General features: G+C 34.1%; 2 protein-coding genes across 4 annotated transcripts; one reads left to right on the forward strand and one right to left on the reverse strand.

Moving 5' to 3' along the window:
• The first annotated feature begins 2,899 nt into the window (after positions 1-2,899).
• On the forward strand, positions 2,900-11,475 carry LOC123713048 (lysocardiolipin acyltransferase 1-like). Of its 3 annotated transcripts, XM_045666532.1 has the most exons (7): positions 5,179-5,475; positions 5,758-5,864; positions 6,350-6,626; positions 7,386-7,582; positions 9,404-9,582; positions 10,397-10,500; positions 11,156-11,475. In XM_045666532.1, the coding sequence occupies exons 1-7, from the start codon at positions 5,412-5,414 to the stop codon at positions 11,392-11,394; spliced, it is 1,167 nt and encodes a 388-aa protein (XP_045522488.1). In that variant the 5' UTR covers positions 5,179-5,411; the 3' UTR covers positions 11,395-11,475. The 3 variants fall into 3 exon arrangements, 1 of the variants encoding a protein (XP_045522488.1); XR_006754151.1 differs by lacking the exons at positions 6,350-6,626; positions 7,386-7,582; positions 9,404-9,582; positions 10,397-10,500; positions 11,156-11,475 and adding exons at positions 2,900-3,614; positions 3,948-4,355 and having other exon boundaries at positions 4,427-5,475; XR_006754152.1 differs by lacking the exons at positions 6,350-6,626; positions 7,386-7,582; positions 9,404-9,582; positions 10,397-10,500; positions 11,156-11,475 and adding exons at positions 3,493-3,614; positions 3,753-4,355 and having other exon boundaries at positions 4,427-5,475.
• A 3,136-nt stretch (positions 11,476-14,611) lies between these two features.
• Positions 14,612-17,568, reverse strand: LOC123713725 (organic cation transporter protein-like). Its single transcript, XM_045667546.1, has 4 exons — positions 17,333-17,568; positions 16,510-16,863; positions 15,700-16,107; positions 14,612-15,492 (listed from the first exon to the last, which is right to left on the reverse strand). Exons 2-4 carry the CDS (start codon positions 16,854-16,856, stop codon positions 14,793-14,795), a joined length of 1,455 nt encoding a protein of 484 aa, XP_045523502.1. The 5' UTR covers positions 16,857-16,863; positions 17,333-17,568; the 3' UTR covers positions 14,612-14,792.
• Between the last annotated feature and the right edge of the window lie 2,981 nt (positions 17,569-20,549).

A 20,549-nucleotide genomic window follows, 5' to 3' on the forward strand; every position in this document is an offset into this window, starting at 1 on the left:
AGAAGCACAAGAAAAAACCCTTTGCCACGCCTTTTAATTCCATTCTTTTCAATTAAGTTTACAAAGCTGCAGTCATTACACCATACTCTACTGATAAAAAACTATGCAGGCAAAGCCTTTTAAATCACCAAATCGACAAAATCGCAAAATCATATTTTTGTCACATTAAGGTTACATAGTCATCGCATGCCTATACGATATTGATGACGTAATATACATCATAATAACAAAGAAAAGCAAGTGTTAAAGAAATAAAGAAAATGAAACAAAAATATATTTAATCATTGGCAGCAATTCATGCTGTGTAAGATTTGGGAACCCTTTTAAGTAAAAACAAGCCTGTGTCAGGGTCTCCAGCTCTTCCATAACAAAGTCAATCATAGATTTCTTAAAATATATATTTTGTTCATTCATATGTTTATAATTTTAATTTTGAGTAATAAAGTAGATTCAACGCGAAACGGTCGTTTCATTGCACTAAAATAGTTATGCTAGTCATAAAGTAAGCTTAAGTAAGACCCAAACATATGGTCCTTCGAGCCGGATCTTGTGACTGCTGAGCTGCATCGAAGGGACAATAGACTACGCATTCCATTGCGATACAGAACTAGTTTTGTACTCATAACTTCGGAATAACAGTGAAATTAACTTTAAAGTGATCAAATAATGGCAAATGAAAACTATTAAAAAGACTTAAATAAATATAAAAAAATGTGCAAAGGCTATGCTAACAAAAGGTTATCTACAAACACGGATGGAGTGTATAGAAAGTTACGGGAAGACTTATGAAAGTAAACATTTAGATTTAATAAAAATTAACGCCGCCTGAACAAAAGTAAATTTTACCATACTTTGTTGATGAGGATTATTATTTGATCTAGGATTTATATTTATGTATGGTGTCCGACATCAACGATATGTTAAAAGCCCTTGAAATTCAAAGAGGACAACAATCCTATAATCAGGGAAACGACTCCACTGCTGTCGAATACAACGTACTTCTTCGGGTAATTATGAAGAATGGCGTTCTTACAAAGATATTTTCGTTGGACTGGTACATGATAACATGTCACTATCTAATGTCCAACGACTACATTATTGGAAATGCAGCATAACGGCTGAAGCAGCATCCTTATTAACACACATCCAAAATACTGAGTCGAATTACTTATCTGCTTCTTCGGAGACTCTAAAACTTAGAGATGGAAATATACGAATGATAATTAATTCATTACGTAAACGATTATTTCTAGAAAAGAAAATGATGTCACAAACGGCTTCAGAATTGAAGGGAATATTAGATACAACAAATAAAGTTTTATATAGCTAACAAAATCTTATTGTATTTATAGAGACATAGGACCCTATAATTGTATTTTTAGTACTTTAAAAGTTGGATCCTGACACTCACAAACAATGGGAACAATTTTCGTATATTTGTCAAGAAGAATAAATTACTTTGATTTACAGAAGTTTTTAGAAGGAAAATTCAAAACGTTAGAATTGTTAAATCCACCATTTAAACCAACACTCAAGCCGTTAAAATAACGTATTTTCCACATGTCTGTAGAGAAGACATGTATTATGTATAAGGAAAACAAAACATTCTCAAAGACGTCACTATGCACAACACAACAAACTCTGCTTCAACTGCTTTGCCCTGCCCTGGAGCATTCGGCATTTAGATGTAATTTACCCCTTTCATGTCAAATATGCAAGGCTCGTCATCATTCTCTCCTTCATCAGCCAACTAAAGCAAATGCTTTGGCATCTTTAGAACTCAAGCAACAGATGACATTACCTCAGGAAGAGAAGAAGACTGTTGCTACAATGACATCTTTTCATAATGTTACAGAACATATCAATCTATTGGCAACCGCAATTGTGGTTACAATGGGCACACAACTGTAGTGAGGGCGCTAATAGATTCGGGATCGCAGTCTTTCTTTATCTCACAAATGTAGACTCAAGCACTAAAATTGCAACGCGAACCTGTTAATTTGACCCTTTTAACGCGAAGTGGTCGTTTCATTGCACCAAAACCTATTATAACTATAGCCAAAAAGCAACCTTATCGCCCCAACATAACATATAATTTAATTACATTTTTTTAAAATTATTTTTGTTTTGCATGAGTGCATGAATGTGTGGGTACAAGTGAGTCAGTGAGGTGTGTTTATAAGCCAGTCCTTTAATCGTATTTTTAGATTGAAGACAGCGAGCGGGTAGATTAAGCAGCATATTTAAGCATAATATAAAAAGATTAGGCTATAAACTGTTGATAGGTATTATGTTTTTGATATGACGTTCATGCCATAAATACGACTTGTCAACGGACACAACTCGTTAACTACTTAATATAAATGCTAATAAACATTACATATTAAATTTTTCAATATACATGTAGCAGATATGAAATATTTTTATGAACAATTCATTGAGAACTATAATCTAAGTAGAAAAGCACAACATACGACTATAAACAATCCACTTTAGTATTTAATACTTGATTTATTAATATCCGGGACCTAATCTCGCAATTTCAACCAAATATCTCAGCGCTTTTTTACAATAGTTTCACAGCAACAAGGATAACAGCACAATTCTTCTTATTCTTCGCACACACGATATCCAGTGATGGGTTTTAACCAAGTGGTTAGGCTAAGTATCCTAGTAAGACGTTTTAGCGAAGCCTTTTTATCGCCTTCGTGCTTAGCACGTACTAATTAACAAGAAGGAACAACAATTATTCATTAAACTTTGTGTTTAATACCCGAAGATTAATATTTTTTTATATTCTCACCATTTTAGAATGTTACAGTATGTGATGGTATTTTTGAAAATTGTATAGATACCAGTTACTAAACGCCACCTGTCACTAGTTACCTTCAGCAAAATTGCTTGGGTACTGGAAAAATGCGATTCACCTATTATGCAAGAATAAAATTAACAAAGGACTATGTTTTCCAAGTCTCAGGTCATAAACAATTATTAAAGTGAAACTTGATCAAACCTCTATAAATGGAACTTAGGAATACAGTTATGACTTAATGTTATGAGAGATGTAACAATAAAATTTCACCATAGTCACCTTAAGAGATGGTTGGCCGTCTGATCGAGTCCTCACAATCCACTTCAGGCGGAAAGAAATTTATAATTTCCGCTTTGACTGGGAATGAAACCCGATTCTCCCGGACTCACAGTCTCTTTAAAAATCCTTTTAGCCAAACGTCATAAGAAACTTGCCTGGCCTACTAGATTATATAAGCAGGTTTGATAGGCATCAAAAATTAAACCATGGCATTGATAAATAATTTAATTGGAAACTTTGGTAAATATCAACTATGTCTGTGTCTTATTGTTTTCACCAGTAAATTCGGTGTAGCATTTCATCAAATGGCAATATTGTATCTGGCGCCACCAGTACGTTACAGTTGTCCAAACGATAAAACCTGCTGCGATAATCCCGTCTATGACAAATCAGTTTTCACAAGGACCATTGTTATGGAGTGGAATTTAATATGTGAAAAGGCGTGGTTAAAAGACTTCACCCAAACGCTCTTTCAATTCGGTGTTCTAAGCGGAAGTCTCTTGTTTGGCATTGCCTCTGACAGGTAACTTGAAGCTATAATACATAACTCGGAAATTAGATAAAACTAACATTTATATAGGAAGTTCTACGTAATCTAGTAATATTTAATAGCAATTATCGAATATATTAGTATCTATTAACTTACGTGTCTCCTCCAAAGGTTTGAACTCTAAATATTTTGGTCTTAAACCCAAAAATTTAGGTTGACACTGAAGGAATCTATTTGGCTTTGAAGAAAAATTATTTGTGAAACAGCTGCCGAAATGTGTTTGGCTTATGCCCCATTTTTCAATACATATCGGGAATATGCCTACTACCAGACTGTAAGAAATAATGAGAGTGATACGATTTCTAGATTTGGCAGAAGACCCACATTGTTATTGGCGGTGCTCCTTGAAATCTTCTTGGGAGTTATGTCATCTTTTCTTCCGGACTATTGGAGTTTCACTATCGTTCGGATGTTTCTTGGATTATCTGTGGGAGGAATAATGGTCGTTGGATTTGTGCTTATTGTGGAATATGTTGGAGGGGCTTATAAAGATTCTATATCGGCACTTTTTCACATTCCATTCACTCTTGGTCATATATTGTTAGCACTGTTTGGCTTTCTAATAAGAGATTATGTTCATTTTCAATTGGGGATATCTTTGGCAACTATAGTACTTCTTATATATATCTGCATACTGCCAGAATCACCAAGATGGCTTATGGCAACTGGCAAAGTTTTGAGAGCTATTAAACAAATGGAACGCGTAGCAAAAATGTTGGTATAATTATATTCTCTTCTTATAATTTCAAGAAATATTGAAAATAAAACAATCGATCTTTTTTCAGCAACAACCTTCCCACTGAAGATATAGAACGCCAAATGCAATTGTATCTAATCGAATGTTTGAGGTCTGGGCATAGAAAAGGGACTGTGCTAGATTTGTTTCGAAATCCCAGCCTGAGGAGAAATATTATTATAATGTGTTTTCTCTGGTTTGTTTGTAGCTACAGTTTCTACGGAATGGCGCATTATATAAGTCACTTGACTGGAAATGTGCATCTGAACATCGTGGCTTGCGGAACAGTGTGTCTTTGTGCTTGCCTCATTGCAATCCCACTTATTAAGGTCTCTAAACGAAAAACCTTAGTATGTGTCCCAAACGTAATGTCGAGTGTATGTTTTTTGTTTATTATATTTATTCCAGATGGAATTGCATCAATAATTATGGGTTGTTTGGGAATATGGTGCAGTTTTTTAGTTTTTATAGTTATTTACCTCTATTGTTCTGAAATGTTTCCGACAGTAGTTCGAAGTTCAGCGTTAGGAATAGCGTCAATGATGGCGCGGTTAGGCGCGATGGTAGCACCTTTTGCCGCAGCCTTAAAACCGTTCGGAAGATGGTGTTCACCATTAGCATTCGGAATTTTACCGCTAGTTGCAGCTCTCCTTTGTTTAGTCTTACCAGAGACAAAGGATTGCGACTTAATGATGACAATCCCAGACGGGCAAGTTCTCGAAAGAAGAAACACTGAAACTAGTACTGAAGAAGAAAGATAATCCAGTTTTAATCTACTATGTAAAACATTTTCAATACCGAGTTTGTAAAGTACATACAAAATAAACTACTGTAATCTAAAACGTTTTACAAATGATTGTAATTTTATTGTTTGTTAATGATGAATGGTTTTCTACCTTCATAATCTAGATTTGCCATATCTTCTACTTAATCCAACGTTATGTAACTCGTAAATTATTGAATTTGAACTAAGTTTCTAAGGATTCTAATCTATTGATGGAATTTCTACGGCTTCCCCAGTCGACCGTCAGTTTATGCCTGCCGACATGGCGGCAGGCCCAATCATTTGTGGTGCTTGGTATTTCACCATATTAGCTGGTGAGTAGATTTTGACATGTATGGTTCCCAACGTAAACGCTGGTTGCGTTATAAACGATTTGCCAAAAAGTACGGCAGCGAGACTAAAAACGCTATTTCAAAAGTAAAATTTTGATTTTTTTTAATGGTTAAGAGATGACGATTACAAAGATTTACTAGACAACAATATCAATAACTTATAGTTTTTTTTTTATGATAGACGAACTATCGCAGATATCATGACTAAATATAAAAAGTTTTGATGACATTTCTGATATTATTTTCTAACAATGTTGATTTCAGGGTTTTACATCCTTTACTGTCCGGTAATGTATTTGATGTTTATCAATCATCACTTATACAGGAAGATAGTAGATTTACTCTTTGCATTATGGGAGCTGTACCCCGTCGTTAGTATTATCTTTACCTTTTATTAATTAGTACACTCATACATATAACTATTATTGCATCTGTTTTTAGCTTATAATTTTCCTTTACGTTATTTATGTTTAAGTAACTGAAGTTTTAAACGTCCATATTGAAACCAATAACATTAATATGGGTTTATACAGTCACAGTAAATAAAAGTAGGACGGGGTTTTCATTATCAGCTATAGTTAAATTTCAATAAATCTACTGTACGTGTGTATGCCACTGAACTCCTTTTAAACGGCTGGACCGATTTGAACAAATCAGCCAGACAGATGGCGCTGCAGGTGGTATCTATTTATCTATATAGCATATATATAATCTAATTAGCTGGTATATATAAATCTTCTGTGCGTTTACGAGTCCCTTTTATTTATACTTTAATGATTAGCCATAGCCTATCAAACCGTGAATGCGCAATATTCGTTTATCAATAAGCCACAGAATTACGGTATGATATTTACAGGCGCTCTTCCAATGGTGCTATGGGACTAAGTTGCATCATTACGGCGATTATGTGAATCCAAATGAAACGACAATCATTGTTATGAATCACCGGACAAGAGTGGATTGGAATTATGTTTGGATCGCTCTGTATCATGCGACTCAGTCGAACTATCCAGAGTGTATTTGTAAAGAGCCGGCAATTATGGAGGAAGCAAATTTTTTCGATACCGTAGCTGGCGGCAAATCTAGAATTAAGATTGTACTGAAGGACGAAATTAAATCCGTACCGGGAATGGGTACGTAATATTTCTCTTTTCGTTTAACAAAGCGTGAAAATAATTGCTGACTTTCAGCTTATTGTATTGTCTTTGGTTAACATAGCTATTACACATTGAAAGTATACAATTTTTTAACCGGATTAAAGCTATTTTTATTATTATAAACTACACGTCACCGTGACCACGCACGCTGTAAAGCACGCGAAATGTCGGAAAAATTTATATTTAAAATTATGTAAAATAATTATAAGTTTATAATAATACAAATAGCTTTAATCCGGCAAAAAAATTGTTTCCTCTCACCTTATTTACAAGATGGATAGGTTTTTTTGTTAAAAATTGAAATAAAAAAGCACCAGGGGTCTTAAGAATATAATAATGTGGTTTTGGTACGAAATATGTAAAAAATACCCCTGCATCAGCAGTAGATGACAACCAATAGCCCTTGTTCCATTTCCACAATTTGTATCTTTAAATTAATTAATGGTTTTAGTATATAAACAAACAATTTATATGAGAGCTACATAAGTTATATGCATATAAAGTATTATGAATGTCGAGGTCATTCACAGTCACAGTTGTCACATTCACAAATCTAGTCTTCTAGCTTCTGTGAGGTTAATGCTTAGAAACATTATTAGTAATTTGTATACAAGACGTCCATGGCCGTTTCTTAAGTATGAATCAAAATGTCCAAAGCGAATTATAAGCGAATAGCGAGCGCTAAATCAAACCCTGTCGGGTTCAATCAAAAAGTCTAAGTCAACATTTTTATAGGTTGGATAATGCAGCTTAACTTCTTTCTATACGTGAAGAGGAATTGGCAAGAGGACCAAGTTAACATGTCGCAGTATGTGGAATATTACAAGAAACTTCGTTATCGACAACGCGTCGTGCTATTTCCTGAAGGAACCGATTTAAGTGAAGATAACAAACGGCGCAGTGAGAAATATGCTCTGACTAAACAATTGCCGGTTAGAATTATTCATTGTTTCCACAGAATGGTATTGCGCAATTTGTTAGAAAAATTCTCATTTATAAATACATTCGATGTTGCTGAGTCGTAGTTAGTGCACATGTCATTTGTTAATTACATACTACAATTCACATTCATACAATACAGTAAACTTCCATAGTTACATAGAAACATATGTTTCACGGGAATAATTCGTTAAGCCGACTGCCTATTGTTACACGACTATGTTTACAAAAACCATAAAATCAAAGGTCATGAAACAAAACGTGACCATATTAACTTGAACATGCACTGCGGTTAGTTAAATAGCTGAAATTTACAACTAAATGACCTTAAAAAAAAAAAATATTTCAGAGATTATAAGTCCATATATTGTTAGTAGAGACACTTATAACTATGTTAGCATAATTATTAAAACATTAAAACATTAAATTTAAAAATCTCCGTTGATTCGAGGCACCAGGTACATGTATCCACATGTGCATCTGCAAACATACCCGATGCGCTACAGTACCGCGAGAGCCCCAACAACATCCTGAAAGCGTTATTATATTCCACTCGGAGAGCATTGTATGCCCGCCGCGTATATCCAACCCACAGGGCACATGTATAAAAGATATGGCAAAACGCCTTGAACAAGGTTACCTTAACCTGTGCGGTACAACGATAGAACCTGCGAATGAATGAATCGTTATTTATGTGTTTCTAGATCTTACCATTGTGTAACTTTCCATCTCTTATATTTTTGCTTAAAAGATACATATTATATTAAAATCATAGTCATTCGTGTTACGCGTCTCCCGAGATACGCCCCGGCTACAACAGTAATATTAGTATTTACAATATTCCTGGCCAATTTTCTGCGAGACCCGTTCCTTCATTTTTGTTTGCCTCCTTCAGATGTTAAATAATTTTTTCTCAGTGTTTGTGTTATTGGCATAGTCTAGATTCTTGAATGTGATAATTATCATGAGACGATCAAAATACTTTCTACAAAGTTCAATCAATCGAGAGAAAGTGCGAATCTCAATTAGCTTTCTTCTCACGATTTTAAATTGCCAATTATATATTAGTTAGAAGCAAAAAATACTCATAATCATTGCTTTGGTCAGACTTGAAATGTTCGAAACTGTAGTAAATGTATGACCAATATGATCATACTATGACCTCCAAACCAAGGTTATATAACATTTCTTCTAAATTGTGTGTAACGTAAATAACTTAAGGGCCGTCAATAGATTTGCAAGGCTTCCGGTAATGTCCATGAACGACAGTTCTTCCTGCCAGTTTACCCAGTATATGCATAGTCTATTAAAAACATCTTTTATAGTCGTAAACACGAAACACTACTAATTTTCAAAATCTTGTTGTTCGCTTCGTCATCGTCATCAATATACTCATATTGAGGCATTATATACGACAATGGGAATATTTTAAGATTTCTTTGTCATGTTATATGAAGTAACCTGAGACTCGTTAGTATAGAAAATTAATATACAAATATCTTGTGTAGGTTTCATATATAAAAATGATTAGTTAGTTATATAGAAGTATTTACATAAACTAGGAAACTTAATACAAAATACCATCCGTATTACCTCGACGTCCGTCATTCCAGAACTAAGCGTTTCTTAAGGCAGTTTTTATCGCGCAATCCTATTCGACTTAGGGTACTTCAAGAAAAGAACGTACCAGTGCTTAATAGGCCGGCAACGCATCTACGAGCCTCCGAGCCATGTTCGTGTCCATGGGAGGGATCACTTAACATCAGGTGTGCCTACTGCCCATTTGCCTCCTAAACATAACTTATACTTCTTAGGTGTACGACTACGTATTGCATCCTCGCACGACGGGCTGGTCCACCCTCTGTTCAAGCCTACGACCTGCTGGTTTGGTGTCTGTATATGACGTCACTGTTGCATACGATACACCTGCACAGACTGAACTAGATCTTCTCCGCGGGAATGTACCCAGACATGTGTATTTTTACTTTAAAAGGTAAAGCTATTCGAAAATTTATTAAAATATTTCAACTTCACATGCTATTTGATATTATTATTTTTGAATATACATAAAAATGTATGTCGGGGCTTAGTTTAGGGTTATGGGACATGGCACAAAAAGGTTGGAAAACACTCATTTAGGTGTTCTAGCTGAAAACTAAATAAGCAACCGGTCTTTCTGTATAATAAATTATTTCATCATACATCATACATATACTGAAGAGGTATCTTTTGATTTATTATTTTTTTAAATATCAAAGTCTCCGAGGCTCTTAATTTGATAGATACGATCATTTATTAAATCTACCTTCATCCATGCCACTAACGAACATATCGGCTATTAACAATGCAAAATTATTTTTTGTTTATATACCCATACACATAATAAGGTAATTAAACACTCGCCGGTATGATAGTAGAGTTGACAGCTTGACGTTACTTGATAAGCTGGACACGTCCGTGAGATAATAAGTGACAGTTGTATACTTTAAAGTTATTTTAATATCTGGGTATAACTTTGGAGTAGGTACTGTGGATGTTAAACTTAATAAACATTATATGTAAATATTATTAACCGCATGGGAATGCGAGTTAAAATTCCATTTTATTAGAAAATAATACGATAGGAAAAACTGCAAATTACAGAAATAATTAATGTTTTAAGTGATTAGTTGTACGTAAAAGATAACGTTATCAAAGGTAAATTACTATTTTACCTTAATTAATCCGAAAATACAAAATCTACTGTAAATGTATTTACAAATGTGTATAATAATGAATAGTTACTATCTTGATATTTATCTTTGCAGATATGCTATTGAAGAGTTGCCCAGCGAAGAGGAAGCTTTGAGAACATGGCTTATGAACAGATGGACTGAAAAGAATGCGTGTCTACAAAAATTTCATACTGATGGTTGGTAATTTATATTTTATACACCAAGTATATAATGTACACCGTGGTACACATACAAACTGTGACGCGTTGTCTCACACAATTTGCAAATCCCTACAACAATACTAATTATATAATATTGTATATCTCCTTCAGGATTTGTGAAGTCGCTTATAAAAGATTGCGCCTGCTTATATTATTGAACATGTTCATAGGCAGGTTTTGCTTTAATTTTCTATGCGGATGATACCTTTTTAATGAAAAAAAGAGACTAAGTGTGAATTACTATGTGTAATTTATCTATAAAAAATTAATTTCAGCAGTTAACGAGTTAGCGAGTGACAATATAACAGCGGTATGGTATGGTATTGGTGGACTCAATTTCGGCACTTAGACGCTTAGTTGGTCCGTTGTGCGTAAAAGCCCTGGCTAATTTAGCCAGTTTAACTCCTTCCATAAGCACAGAAGTCCACGGGCACTTCACACGCTTTGCGGAGCGACCTCACATTTCCGAGGATTTTTGTGCGTTGATTAGCAACAGCCTCGCATTCCAGGACTACGTGGGTGACTGATTCCTCTGCGCTGAAACAGCCTCTGCACAAGGGGCTGTCTGTCGCTCGCGCCAATCTAACAGCGAATACCAAACCATTCTAATAAGTGAATATCACCATTTCAGGTGTGATTTCAGACATGACAACCAACAGGCCGGTTGCAGAAAGAATTCCACGCTCGCTGACGGCCGCAAAAGTAGGTTTCATATTTTGGTCAATAATAGACATTTTCTTCTTCTATTCTCTCTGTTATAGCATTATGTTTAGATTTTGGGTGTTATACCATACGCTTCTTTTCATTCTAGTCACTAAATACTGCGATGGGTTTCAGAAAGTTCAGTACCGTTTGCTAAATAGATTGTAATTTTGATTTTTGTAGACTTAAGAACTATTGTGTGAATTCTCAGTGATGCCAAATTGTGTGTGAATAAATATGAGTGTTTTGAATTTTTCTTTTATTTTAACTATTCCCAGCCACGGTTTTCTATCATTGTAACTTACCTAAAATTCATATTTTATTCCTAATAAGCTGTTATACTAAAATAAATATACAGTTATGTTTCAAGCACAGTCGCTAGTCTTACAGTATATTCGGACCTTGGTATCGGTCAACGTGTTGGTGATGTTCTTGCACAGGGATCATCAGCAATACCGCTGGGAAATGATTGTGAACTTAATGGTACTATGCCCTAGGGATGTTCTTAAACGATTATAGTGTATATTAATCATCATTGTAACTTTGGTGATAGGATTAAGATTTAGTTGCATTTTGTACAAAATAATATTTAAAACTTTACTCCCTAAATGATATTGGTTATCATAGCGAATATTTAAGGGTTCTTGTTGAGTTACTCTAAGTCACTTGGCACGTTTTTAAAATAATTTTAACTCGCTTCTTCAATAGTATTACCATTAGATACCATGTCATATGGAATGGGATGATGGCATCAAAAAAATCTCGGGTACTCAATGGATCCAAATAGCTCGAGATAGAGAAAGATGGCAAGCCTTGGAGGAGGCATTTACCAGAGAGGGTTCCTGATACATACTAACTAACTGTTACAAATAATTACTAACACAGGATAGCCGGATATTAGTGGATCGGAAAATAATTTAAGGTTTGAAATAAATAAAACCATGTCATATAATAAGTTGTCTGTAGGAAAAAATAAAAAAATACTTTGTCAAGTGTAGATTTTATTATTATTCCTATAATAATATAAAAATACTGATTGTTAAATTATTCTTTCTTATATTTAGTGAAGGACATCTTGGATATATGCCGAAGCTCTTTAATTAGCAGCCTTAAATACTGTCAAAGCAAGGCTTGATATAACATCACTTTAATTAAATGCAATTAATCGATCTTCTCGAACTCATAAGATTCAATATTCCTGCCAGATCTCTACGCTCGTACAGAACCTTTAACCTTCCGACTTCCAGAACCAACATTGGGTTCCGTGAGCTTCTTCACAGGATGTGTTCTACTTTTGATTCTACTACTAATATCGATCTTTTTTCGCACTCCTCTACTGCTTCATTTAAGAATAGGTTAAAACAACTATTCGAGTAGTAAACCTTGTATCTCTCTTCTTATTTTGGCTACAAGTATGTGTTTTGTTGTCGTTCTATCTATAAACTTTGTATTGTCTACTTAAATATTTTGTTCTCTGTCATGTCACGTTTTGTTTTGCTTTATATCCTTTTTTTTATCAGTGAAACTTTTTGTGGATATATCCAATGCTTTAATTTTGTGTTTATATTTCTTTTCTAACTTCTACTTTTAGAGATGTATCTGTTTGTTTCCCAAATGAATAAATAAAAATAAAATAAAATAAATAAAATTATAATTTACGGGAGTCTAAAGTTATAATATAACTTGTAGTAGTGGTGGCTTTCCAAGTAAATTTAAGTTTCTCGATATCTGTTTCTGAATACACCACTTACGCAAGTAAGTGTTGTAAACTTAACTTATAAATTACAAAAGACTTTGAATTATTTACAACTATAACCTATACATTTAATAAAGAAAACAATCATTTTCCAGATACTAACATAATAAATACAGCTGAATTACGGCTTTAAGAAAGAAAGATAAATGGCCGTCTACGCTTAGTGTAAATTTAAGAATGACAATGATGATAAATTATTAAAAGACATTTATATTGCAATAAGGGTCTAAGAAACTAACAAACATACATAATAACCATCTTGGAAATATAATACCATGGTAGTATTACAGTTAGACACATATTTTAGGGTTTTATGAACTATGACTCTAATGACATATCATGAAGAAAAATTTGAAGAGCCGGGAAGACTGAGTTTCTTTAGCAGTAACAATTTAGTTTTATTTAAAACTAGCGGATCCCACAGACTTCGTTCTGTCAAAAAGATTTGAAATGTGGCAGTTTTTTGTTCCTACCAATTCTATAGTCGGCGCAAAAAATTCTCATGGCAGAACTGATGATAGACCGATGTGTGAGGTTCAGCTCAGGTGACCAAAGTATCTTCGCTTCCACGAACTTTGGCCACTCTTCTGTGACCCACTAAAAAACCCCGACTGGGATGTCTGCTAGAGGGCTTCAAACTAAGAGGCGAACTTAAGGTTCAAACCTGATTGGAAAAAAAAGGGATAGTGCGAACCTAAAAGTGACAAATATTTAAAAATTGTGTACCTCATTGATATATTTTCCTATTAGTATGTATTTAAATAATTTTGCTCCGATAGGGATATTAAATTAATAATTCAAAAATTAAATCCTTTTTTTAACGCGATTTGTTTGACAGATGTAATGACGTGAAAACAATCACATATTATCACTTGTTGTGTTTCGGAACGAGACATTGCTTAGACATCAGTGAGTGCTTGTAATTTAATATGAACTTTATTATATAGCAATAAAGTTCAAATTGACATCTACATTTTATTTACAAAACGTTTGTATGGGAAAAAGAAAAGGGCTGTTTTAGGGTTTTCCCGGAAATTATTCGAATTTTTCTCGCCGTAAAAACCATCCTTAGACTTCAACGAACATTTAAAAAAATAATTGGTATAATTGTTCCAGGCGTTGTAGAGTTATGCGCTTACCAACACATTTTGCGGTTCATTTTTATATTATAGATACATTTCAGTTTTTTTTCTATTAATGTACTTACTGAAGTTTTCTGTTTCATATTATATATTGTTTATCTGTGTAATCTGTTTTGGCTTTGTCTATTGTCTAAGCGTTTTGTATTTTTACATGTATGTTAGCTGTAAGATTACTAATAAATAAATAAATATTAACGTAAAATTAGTGAACACGTTATATAAGACTTAATTTAACCTATAGGTATTATATTCATGAGTATCTTAATATAGTTTCCTAAGACTAACATGTTATTTATAATTACATAATTAGTTTTAAGTGCGAACTGTACATTACGAAAACTCTTACAAAGTTACAGATACCGGCAAACTTCTTGAGCATTAAACAAGGGAGTGGGGGATTTGCGCATCGTACACAGCGCGGGACACAAACGTCAACTGATTTACCAATCATGCGATCGACACGTCACTCTCTCGTCGCCCCCCCCCCAGTGATACCTAAAAATCGCTTCTGCGCAGGCAAGGACATTTGTTCAAGATGTTTGCCGGTATCCGTACATGACGTCTTAAAATACACAATAGCTTTAAGTTATATATAATTTTTAGCTAATATTACCATAATATTAAGCTAATTAAGAGAGATAAAATTAATAGGTTATTGCTACTCTATGCTAGCTCACCGGTTTTGTTTTCTTATGATACTTTTCAATTTCTTCTATCGTATTGAGAAGGACTATGCCTTTCGTTTCTCGCAAAGGCAAGCACATAAAACCGGCCAAAAATGATACAGCACTAAATATCAAAACTGAAACCCACGGAGCTGCTTCAATATCCACCACGAAGGGTGCAATAAATCCACCTATCCTGGCACACATTGACACAAATCCCATAGCGGAATTTCTTACAACAGTTGGGAATACTTCAGAAGTATACAGATATATCAAAACAAATGATACGTAATTAATCATCTGTCCGAGAATGGCAAAACCAATAATCGTATATGTCATTTGACTGGGTATGAAAATAAATACCAATAAAGTAAGTCCAGCAGCAGCGAATGAAAGTACAAGCGACACTTTTCTACTGCAGTACAGAGATGCTACAACAACCAGAAACAATCCTGGTACTATGCTGACGGCCGATATAAACACATTAACATATATATTGCCTGGTAGACGGCCAATGTACTGGTTTATACCGAAGAATGTGTGGGAACAGCAAAACCAGACTACACCATTGATTAATGTGTACCTTCTCATCTTTGACGTCTTGAATAGATCCAAATAAGAGCCAGCATTGTTTTGGACTTTGCTACATTGTAAGGCTTCTTTTTCGACAATAGTTGTAATGTTGTCTGTTGGATTCTTATTTCTGAAATACATTTGATAAATTAAATTTTTAAGATAAACTCTTTTATCAACATTAGAGAGATAACTCGGATTGAGATAAGGTACAGGTATATGATATTATGTTTATCGCTTAATTATTGTATTACTAACAAACTTTCTATTAGTGACAAAAATAAAAATTTAAACAATAGAAGCTTGCTTTTATATGCTATTTCATAAATTATCTTACTTTTTGGCAATGTAGGTGAGAACTTCTACAGCCTCTTCTTTTCTTCCCATCGTAATTAACCATCGAGGGGATTCTGGTAGGAAGTTATAATACAACAAAACAAAGAGCCATGGCAATGATGTGGACAGTTGGAGATAGTTCCAATCTCTCACGAAATACGCTATTCCAGGAAGTGTCGCGTAGCTTAACGTATAGGCAATTTCTATTAAACCTGTCAGGTACGGTCGGAATGTCTTCCCTGAGAGCTCCATTATCATCACATAACAACAAATTAAGCTTCCTCCACATGAAATTCCTATCAGAAATCGGCAAACGATGAACATCCACAGGTACGGGACGACAGCTGACGTTGATACAAATAATAATTGTGATGCGAATGCAAGTAGAATGGCTGGACGGCGTCCATACCTATAAAAAAGTAGAATATAGCTGATTTTCGAAACACTCAATTGGTGGAGATTTAATATATATATTCTTTATGGAATCTCGTAATGATTGATGGAATTTGGTTCAGATAGTCGATAGATAAGGTGTTGAACATTTTATTTAAAAAAAATTGAATGGATTATATCCTATGTTACTCATAATGAAACGGCCTAGTAGTTTTGAACAATTGTATCATCACAAAACGATCTAACAGCAATTTGCATTTCGCATTAACAAATAAAGTTTTAAAGTATAACATTTTTTTTATATATACTATTATAATAATATTCATACAAAAAATGTTTTTAATTGATAAGGTTATGTTTATTAAAATTAATGTAGTTTTTTCAAGCATTTGATAGTCAACGGTAAAGAAATATTTACCTGTCTGAAATATGCCCATAAGCCAGACTGCCAGTCAGAATTCCGGCTTGTAAAACTGACTGAGATAAGCTACCAAGGTGACGTTTGTTACAGATGAGATTCCATGTAGTTGGTACAGAACTGTGTATAGTACTTGTATCATAAACCGGGTTATCGCACGGACAATGGTTGGTTAAATTGTACGCTCCTTCATCCATGCAGACATATTCAACGTTTGGCACAAGAAAAACGACGTTAGATAATTGGTAGTCGGACGGAAGCCGACCCACAGTCACCAGCAAATAGATCACCACTTGATATTTTCCAAAACGACCGATAACAGTCTCAAGAATATCCTCACTTGTCATGTTTCACCTGTCAACAACAAAAATAGCAGATATTCAACAAGTCTGTAGAAATCAATGGCCCTGTAGTATATAAAATACAATAGAAATAGATATTTTCTCGTCAAATTTCACAAAGAAATACCTTGCAATAAATTGCGTAGAGTTACTTAAACGGCTACGTTATATTCTCGATTTTTAATAATGTACTGAATTTATGAGAAGTAATTTTTTTTAAATATTGCTCTACAAAAGGCTTTTTAAATGTTAAACAAACAAGTCTACATTAGGGATTATACGTTAACCTACACTGATATGATTTTTAAAGGCTTTTCAAATATGTAATTATAGTTAATGTAGGACGTGTGCGCAACGACAACTATTCGGACGTCTCGGAACGTCTTTTTTGCCAAAGTTTTAAAGAATTAATAAATATTTCAATTACTGTGTTATTTATATATTATTTAATTCAAGAAGATATATTAATTTAAATTACTCACGTGTGTTATGTAAACATCCATTACAATAATTCCATAAAAAAACTTGTATCGTTCAGCTGTGATGTACACATGAGTTTATCACTGATAGAACGCCAGAAGCTCCTTATATGCCCGCGCTAATCTTTAAGAAGTATCGTTATCATTTAACCTTAACTCAATAATACTATATTACTTACTATACTATATGTTATTAATTTATACTTAACTCTCAAGTATTTGGTGACACGATATTAACATTTATTTAATGAGGCGACAGTGTTGTGTCTCGGCACATTGATTGGAAGATTATGGGTGAGATTCAGTGTCGAGCGTTAGCGTTTTAAATTACATGTACATTGTAAACTCTAGATAACGACACTGAAGGCACTGTGCATTTTATGTGCGAAGAAAAACGTATAGATAATCCATAACTCCTACTTATTAGTGATGGTCAGCAACACTACAAGTGCGAGCAATCCGAATTTGTATACAAACGAACGAATTTCTTAGAAAGTTCTTATGGACGATGCGGACAGTCGACTTTATTGCTGGCTAGAATAATAAAGCGCCAAATAAAATACACTGCTACGCAGTTTTTACTAATTTAAGCAACTTTTTTAATAAATTGTTGTCGTTATTAATCGTCGGTGTAATACTATGTAATGTGTATCATTGTATGGAAGATAAGCTAAACCAACGAAAACCAATTGATTTCGACGCATAAAGGCGTTATTTTTCATCGTAGTGTATAGAAAAAGGCTTTATATTAAGCATTTTTGACACTTTCTCCTAGTATTTGGAACAATTCCCATGGAAGAATCTTCTAACCACTTAGGGTTCTTAAAAAGAAAGATATTAAATAAATACCTAGAGATGGCCAAAGGAATCATAACGTGATATAGTGTGATCACTCAAATAAAAATGAATTAATTAACTCAGTCTTTATTTATTGAATACATTGTTGCTTTAGAAGAATAGTACGTTACGCGACAAATTAAAGAAATAAAAGAACAACGGGCGGTATTATCGCTTTCAAGCGGTCTTTTCCAGGCAATCAATGTAAGAAAAGTTATGGAAATTTAAAAAAAAAACAGATCATTATTATTATAGAGCTTTATTAATGAATTCATACAAAAATTGGTTTATTAACATTTCTTAATATGAGTCTTAGTTGTTATAGTATAAGTTAAAGTTAGTTTTTTTTGGGGTCTAGTATTGTATAGCCCCTTTTAGGGTTAAAGCCTCCTCCATATTTTTATATTTCTCTTTGTTTCTCTGCATTGTTTTGGATGAAATAATAATTAATTGGGGTTCCATTTTGGGTTTTTTCGTGTTTTTTTAATTGTTTGTTTGAAAGTACTTTGATCTATCGTCGATAATGTTACCAATTTTCATTTTGAAAACACTTGCCCAGCAGTTCCGATATATTTTTTTAAAATATTGTTTAAATTGTTTTTTAATGGTAGAATAATCGTTGTAGATATAATTGTGTCGTTCTATCGAATTAGTAGTAACTGTTAAGACAGACTAATGATGTGGAAATAAATATTTAAGAAATTGAGTATCGACACTGATTTAAAATATGAGATTTTGCGGAGCGTTAGATATTAGTAACTTATTGTGAGTAAAAGCGAAAGATAGTAAACATTTTTCACGTAAAAATATAGGGTATATTTTTATGGTACGCTTTCCTTGCATATAACATTATACTTCAGTCTTATAAATATGAAAGTTGAATTTGAATTAGGAAAATTTAATAAAATGATCTCCGTGGTATATTTATGTATATTTTATTCGTACCTTTCAATTCGTGAAAGCGTGTCGCGCGTGGCCTATACGTCGCGTCGGCTATACGTCGCGTCGCCTATACGTCGCGTCGCCTATACGTCGCGTCGCCTATACGTCGCGTCGCCTATACGTCGCGTCGGCTATACGTCGCGTCGCCTATACGTCGCGTCGCCTATACGTCGCGTCGCCTATACGTCGCGTCGCCTATACGTCGCGTCGCCTATACGTCGCGTCGCCTATACGTCGCGTCGCCTATACGTCGCGTCGCCTATACGTCGCGTCGCCTATACGTCGCGTCGCCTATACGTCGCGTCGGCTATACGTCGCGTCGCTCGTCGCCTATACGTCGCGTCGCCTATACGTCGCGTCGCGCGTCGCCTATACGTCGCGTCGCCCGCCGCCGTGTGTCGTTGAAAAAGTTGTGTGAAAATTAAAATTCTTTCGCGGCTTACGTAGTATTAGAACAAGATCACAGCGAGGAAAAGCTGTCAGCGTTAAAGGTAAAGGCAGTGGCCATATGTTTTCAAATTTGTTTTAATAATTTTAATTATTACTTTGTAGGTTAAGAAAATTGTAAATATTGTTTATTTTTGTATTATGTATGTATCTAATAAAAGAATCTTTCTATTACTTAGATTGTACTAACTGACTGATTTTACTGTTCTTCGTTTGAATTTCCAGCTGTCCAGACGATTTGTTATGTCCGGACTCTCTTTTTATAGTAAAACTTGCTTACGGACGAAACGTTTTTTTTTAGGTTTAAATTCACTTAATCTGGGGTATAGATTTACGAAATAACACTTTCACTGATTTTTCGTGTACTAATTCGTGCACAAGGTTTTCTACGACAATATAAAGACCATATGAATTACGATAATTTTTAAATAATCGATAAAGCTGAGCAAAAAAAGCAGATTATATTATTTGGAGAACTTTAAAGGTAAAGAGAATTACTGTTAACTATTTTAATATTCGGAGCCAAAATATTAAATTTTTGTTTTTCGTCATTTAAATTTAAGTCGAAGTTATTTATAACAAGTTCGCATTTGCTATAATTAAGCTCCAAGCCAATGGCTTCAAACTTATTTGTGATTAAAAATGGTCCGACAACACAGTATCCACATCACCTCCTAGGGTTTCGTCTTCCAAATACCAAACGTTGAATTAAGAATTAAAAAATTTAATTATCGGATTTATAGCCAAACTAAAAATTACAAGCCCAAGGGTGATCCCCTGTTAACACGAGGACAGTTCATTAGAACGATATAACAATTTTGTTGCGTCAGCGTAACTGAGAAGAAGATAATTGTATATAATATGTTGTTTTATTTCCGCCATCATTTTTGACATAAAAAAATGTATTTAATATAAGTACATCAGACTCCTGGTCCAGTGACTTCAACTAAACAAAATCAGAGGAAACTTAAGAAACTTTTATAATATTATTTAT

Source organism: Pieris brassicae, chromosome 8, assembly GCF_905147105.1.
Source record: "Pieris brassicae chromosome 8, ilPieBrab1.1, whole genome shotgun sequence".
NCBI classification, from domain to species: Eukaryota; Metazoa; Arthropoda; class Insecta; order Lepidoptera; family Pieridae; genus Pieris; species Pieris brassicae.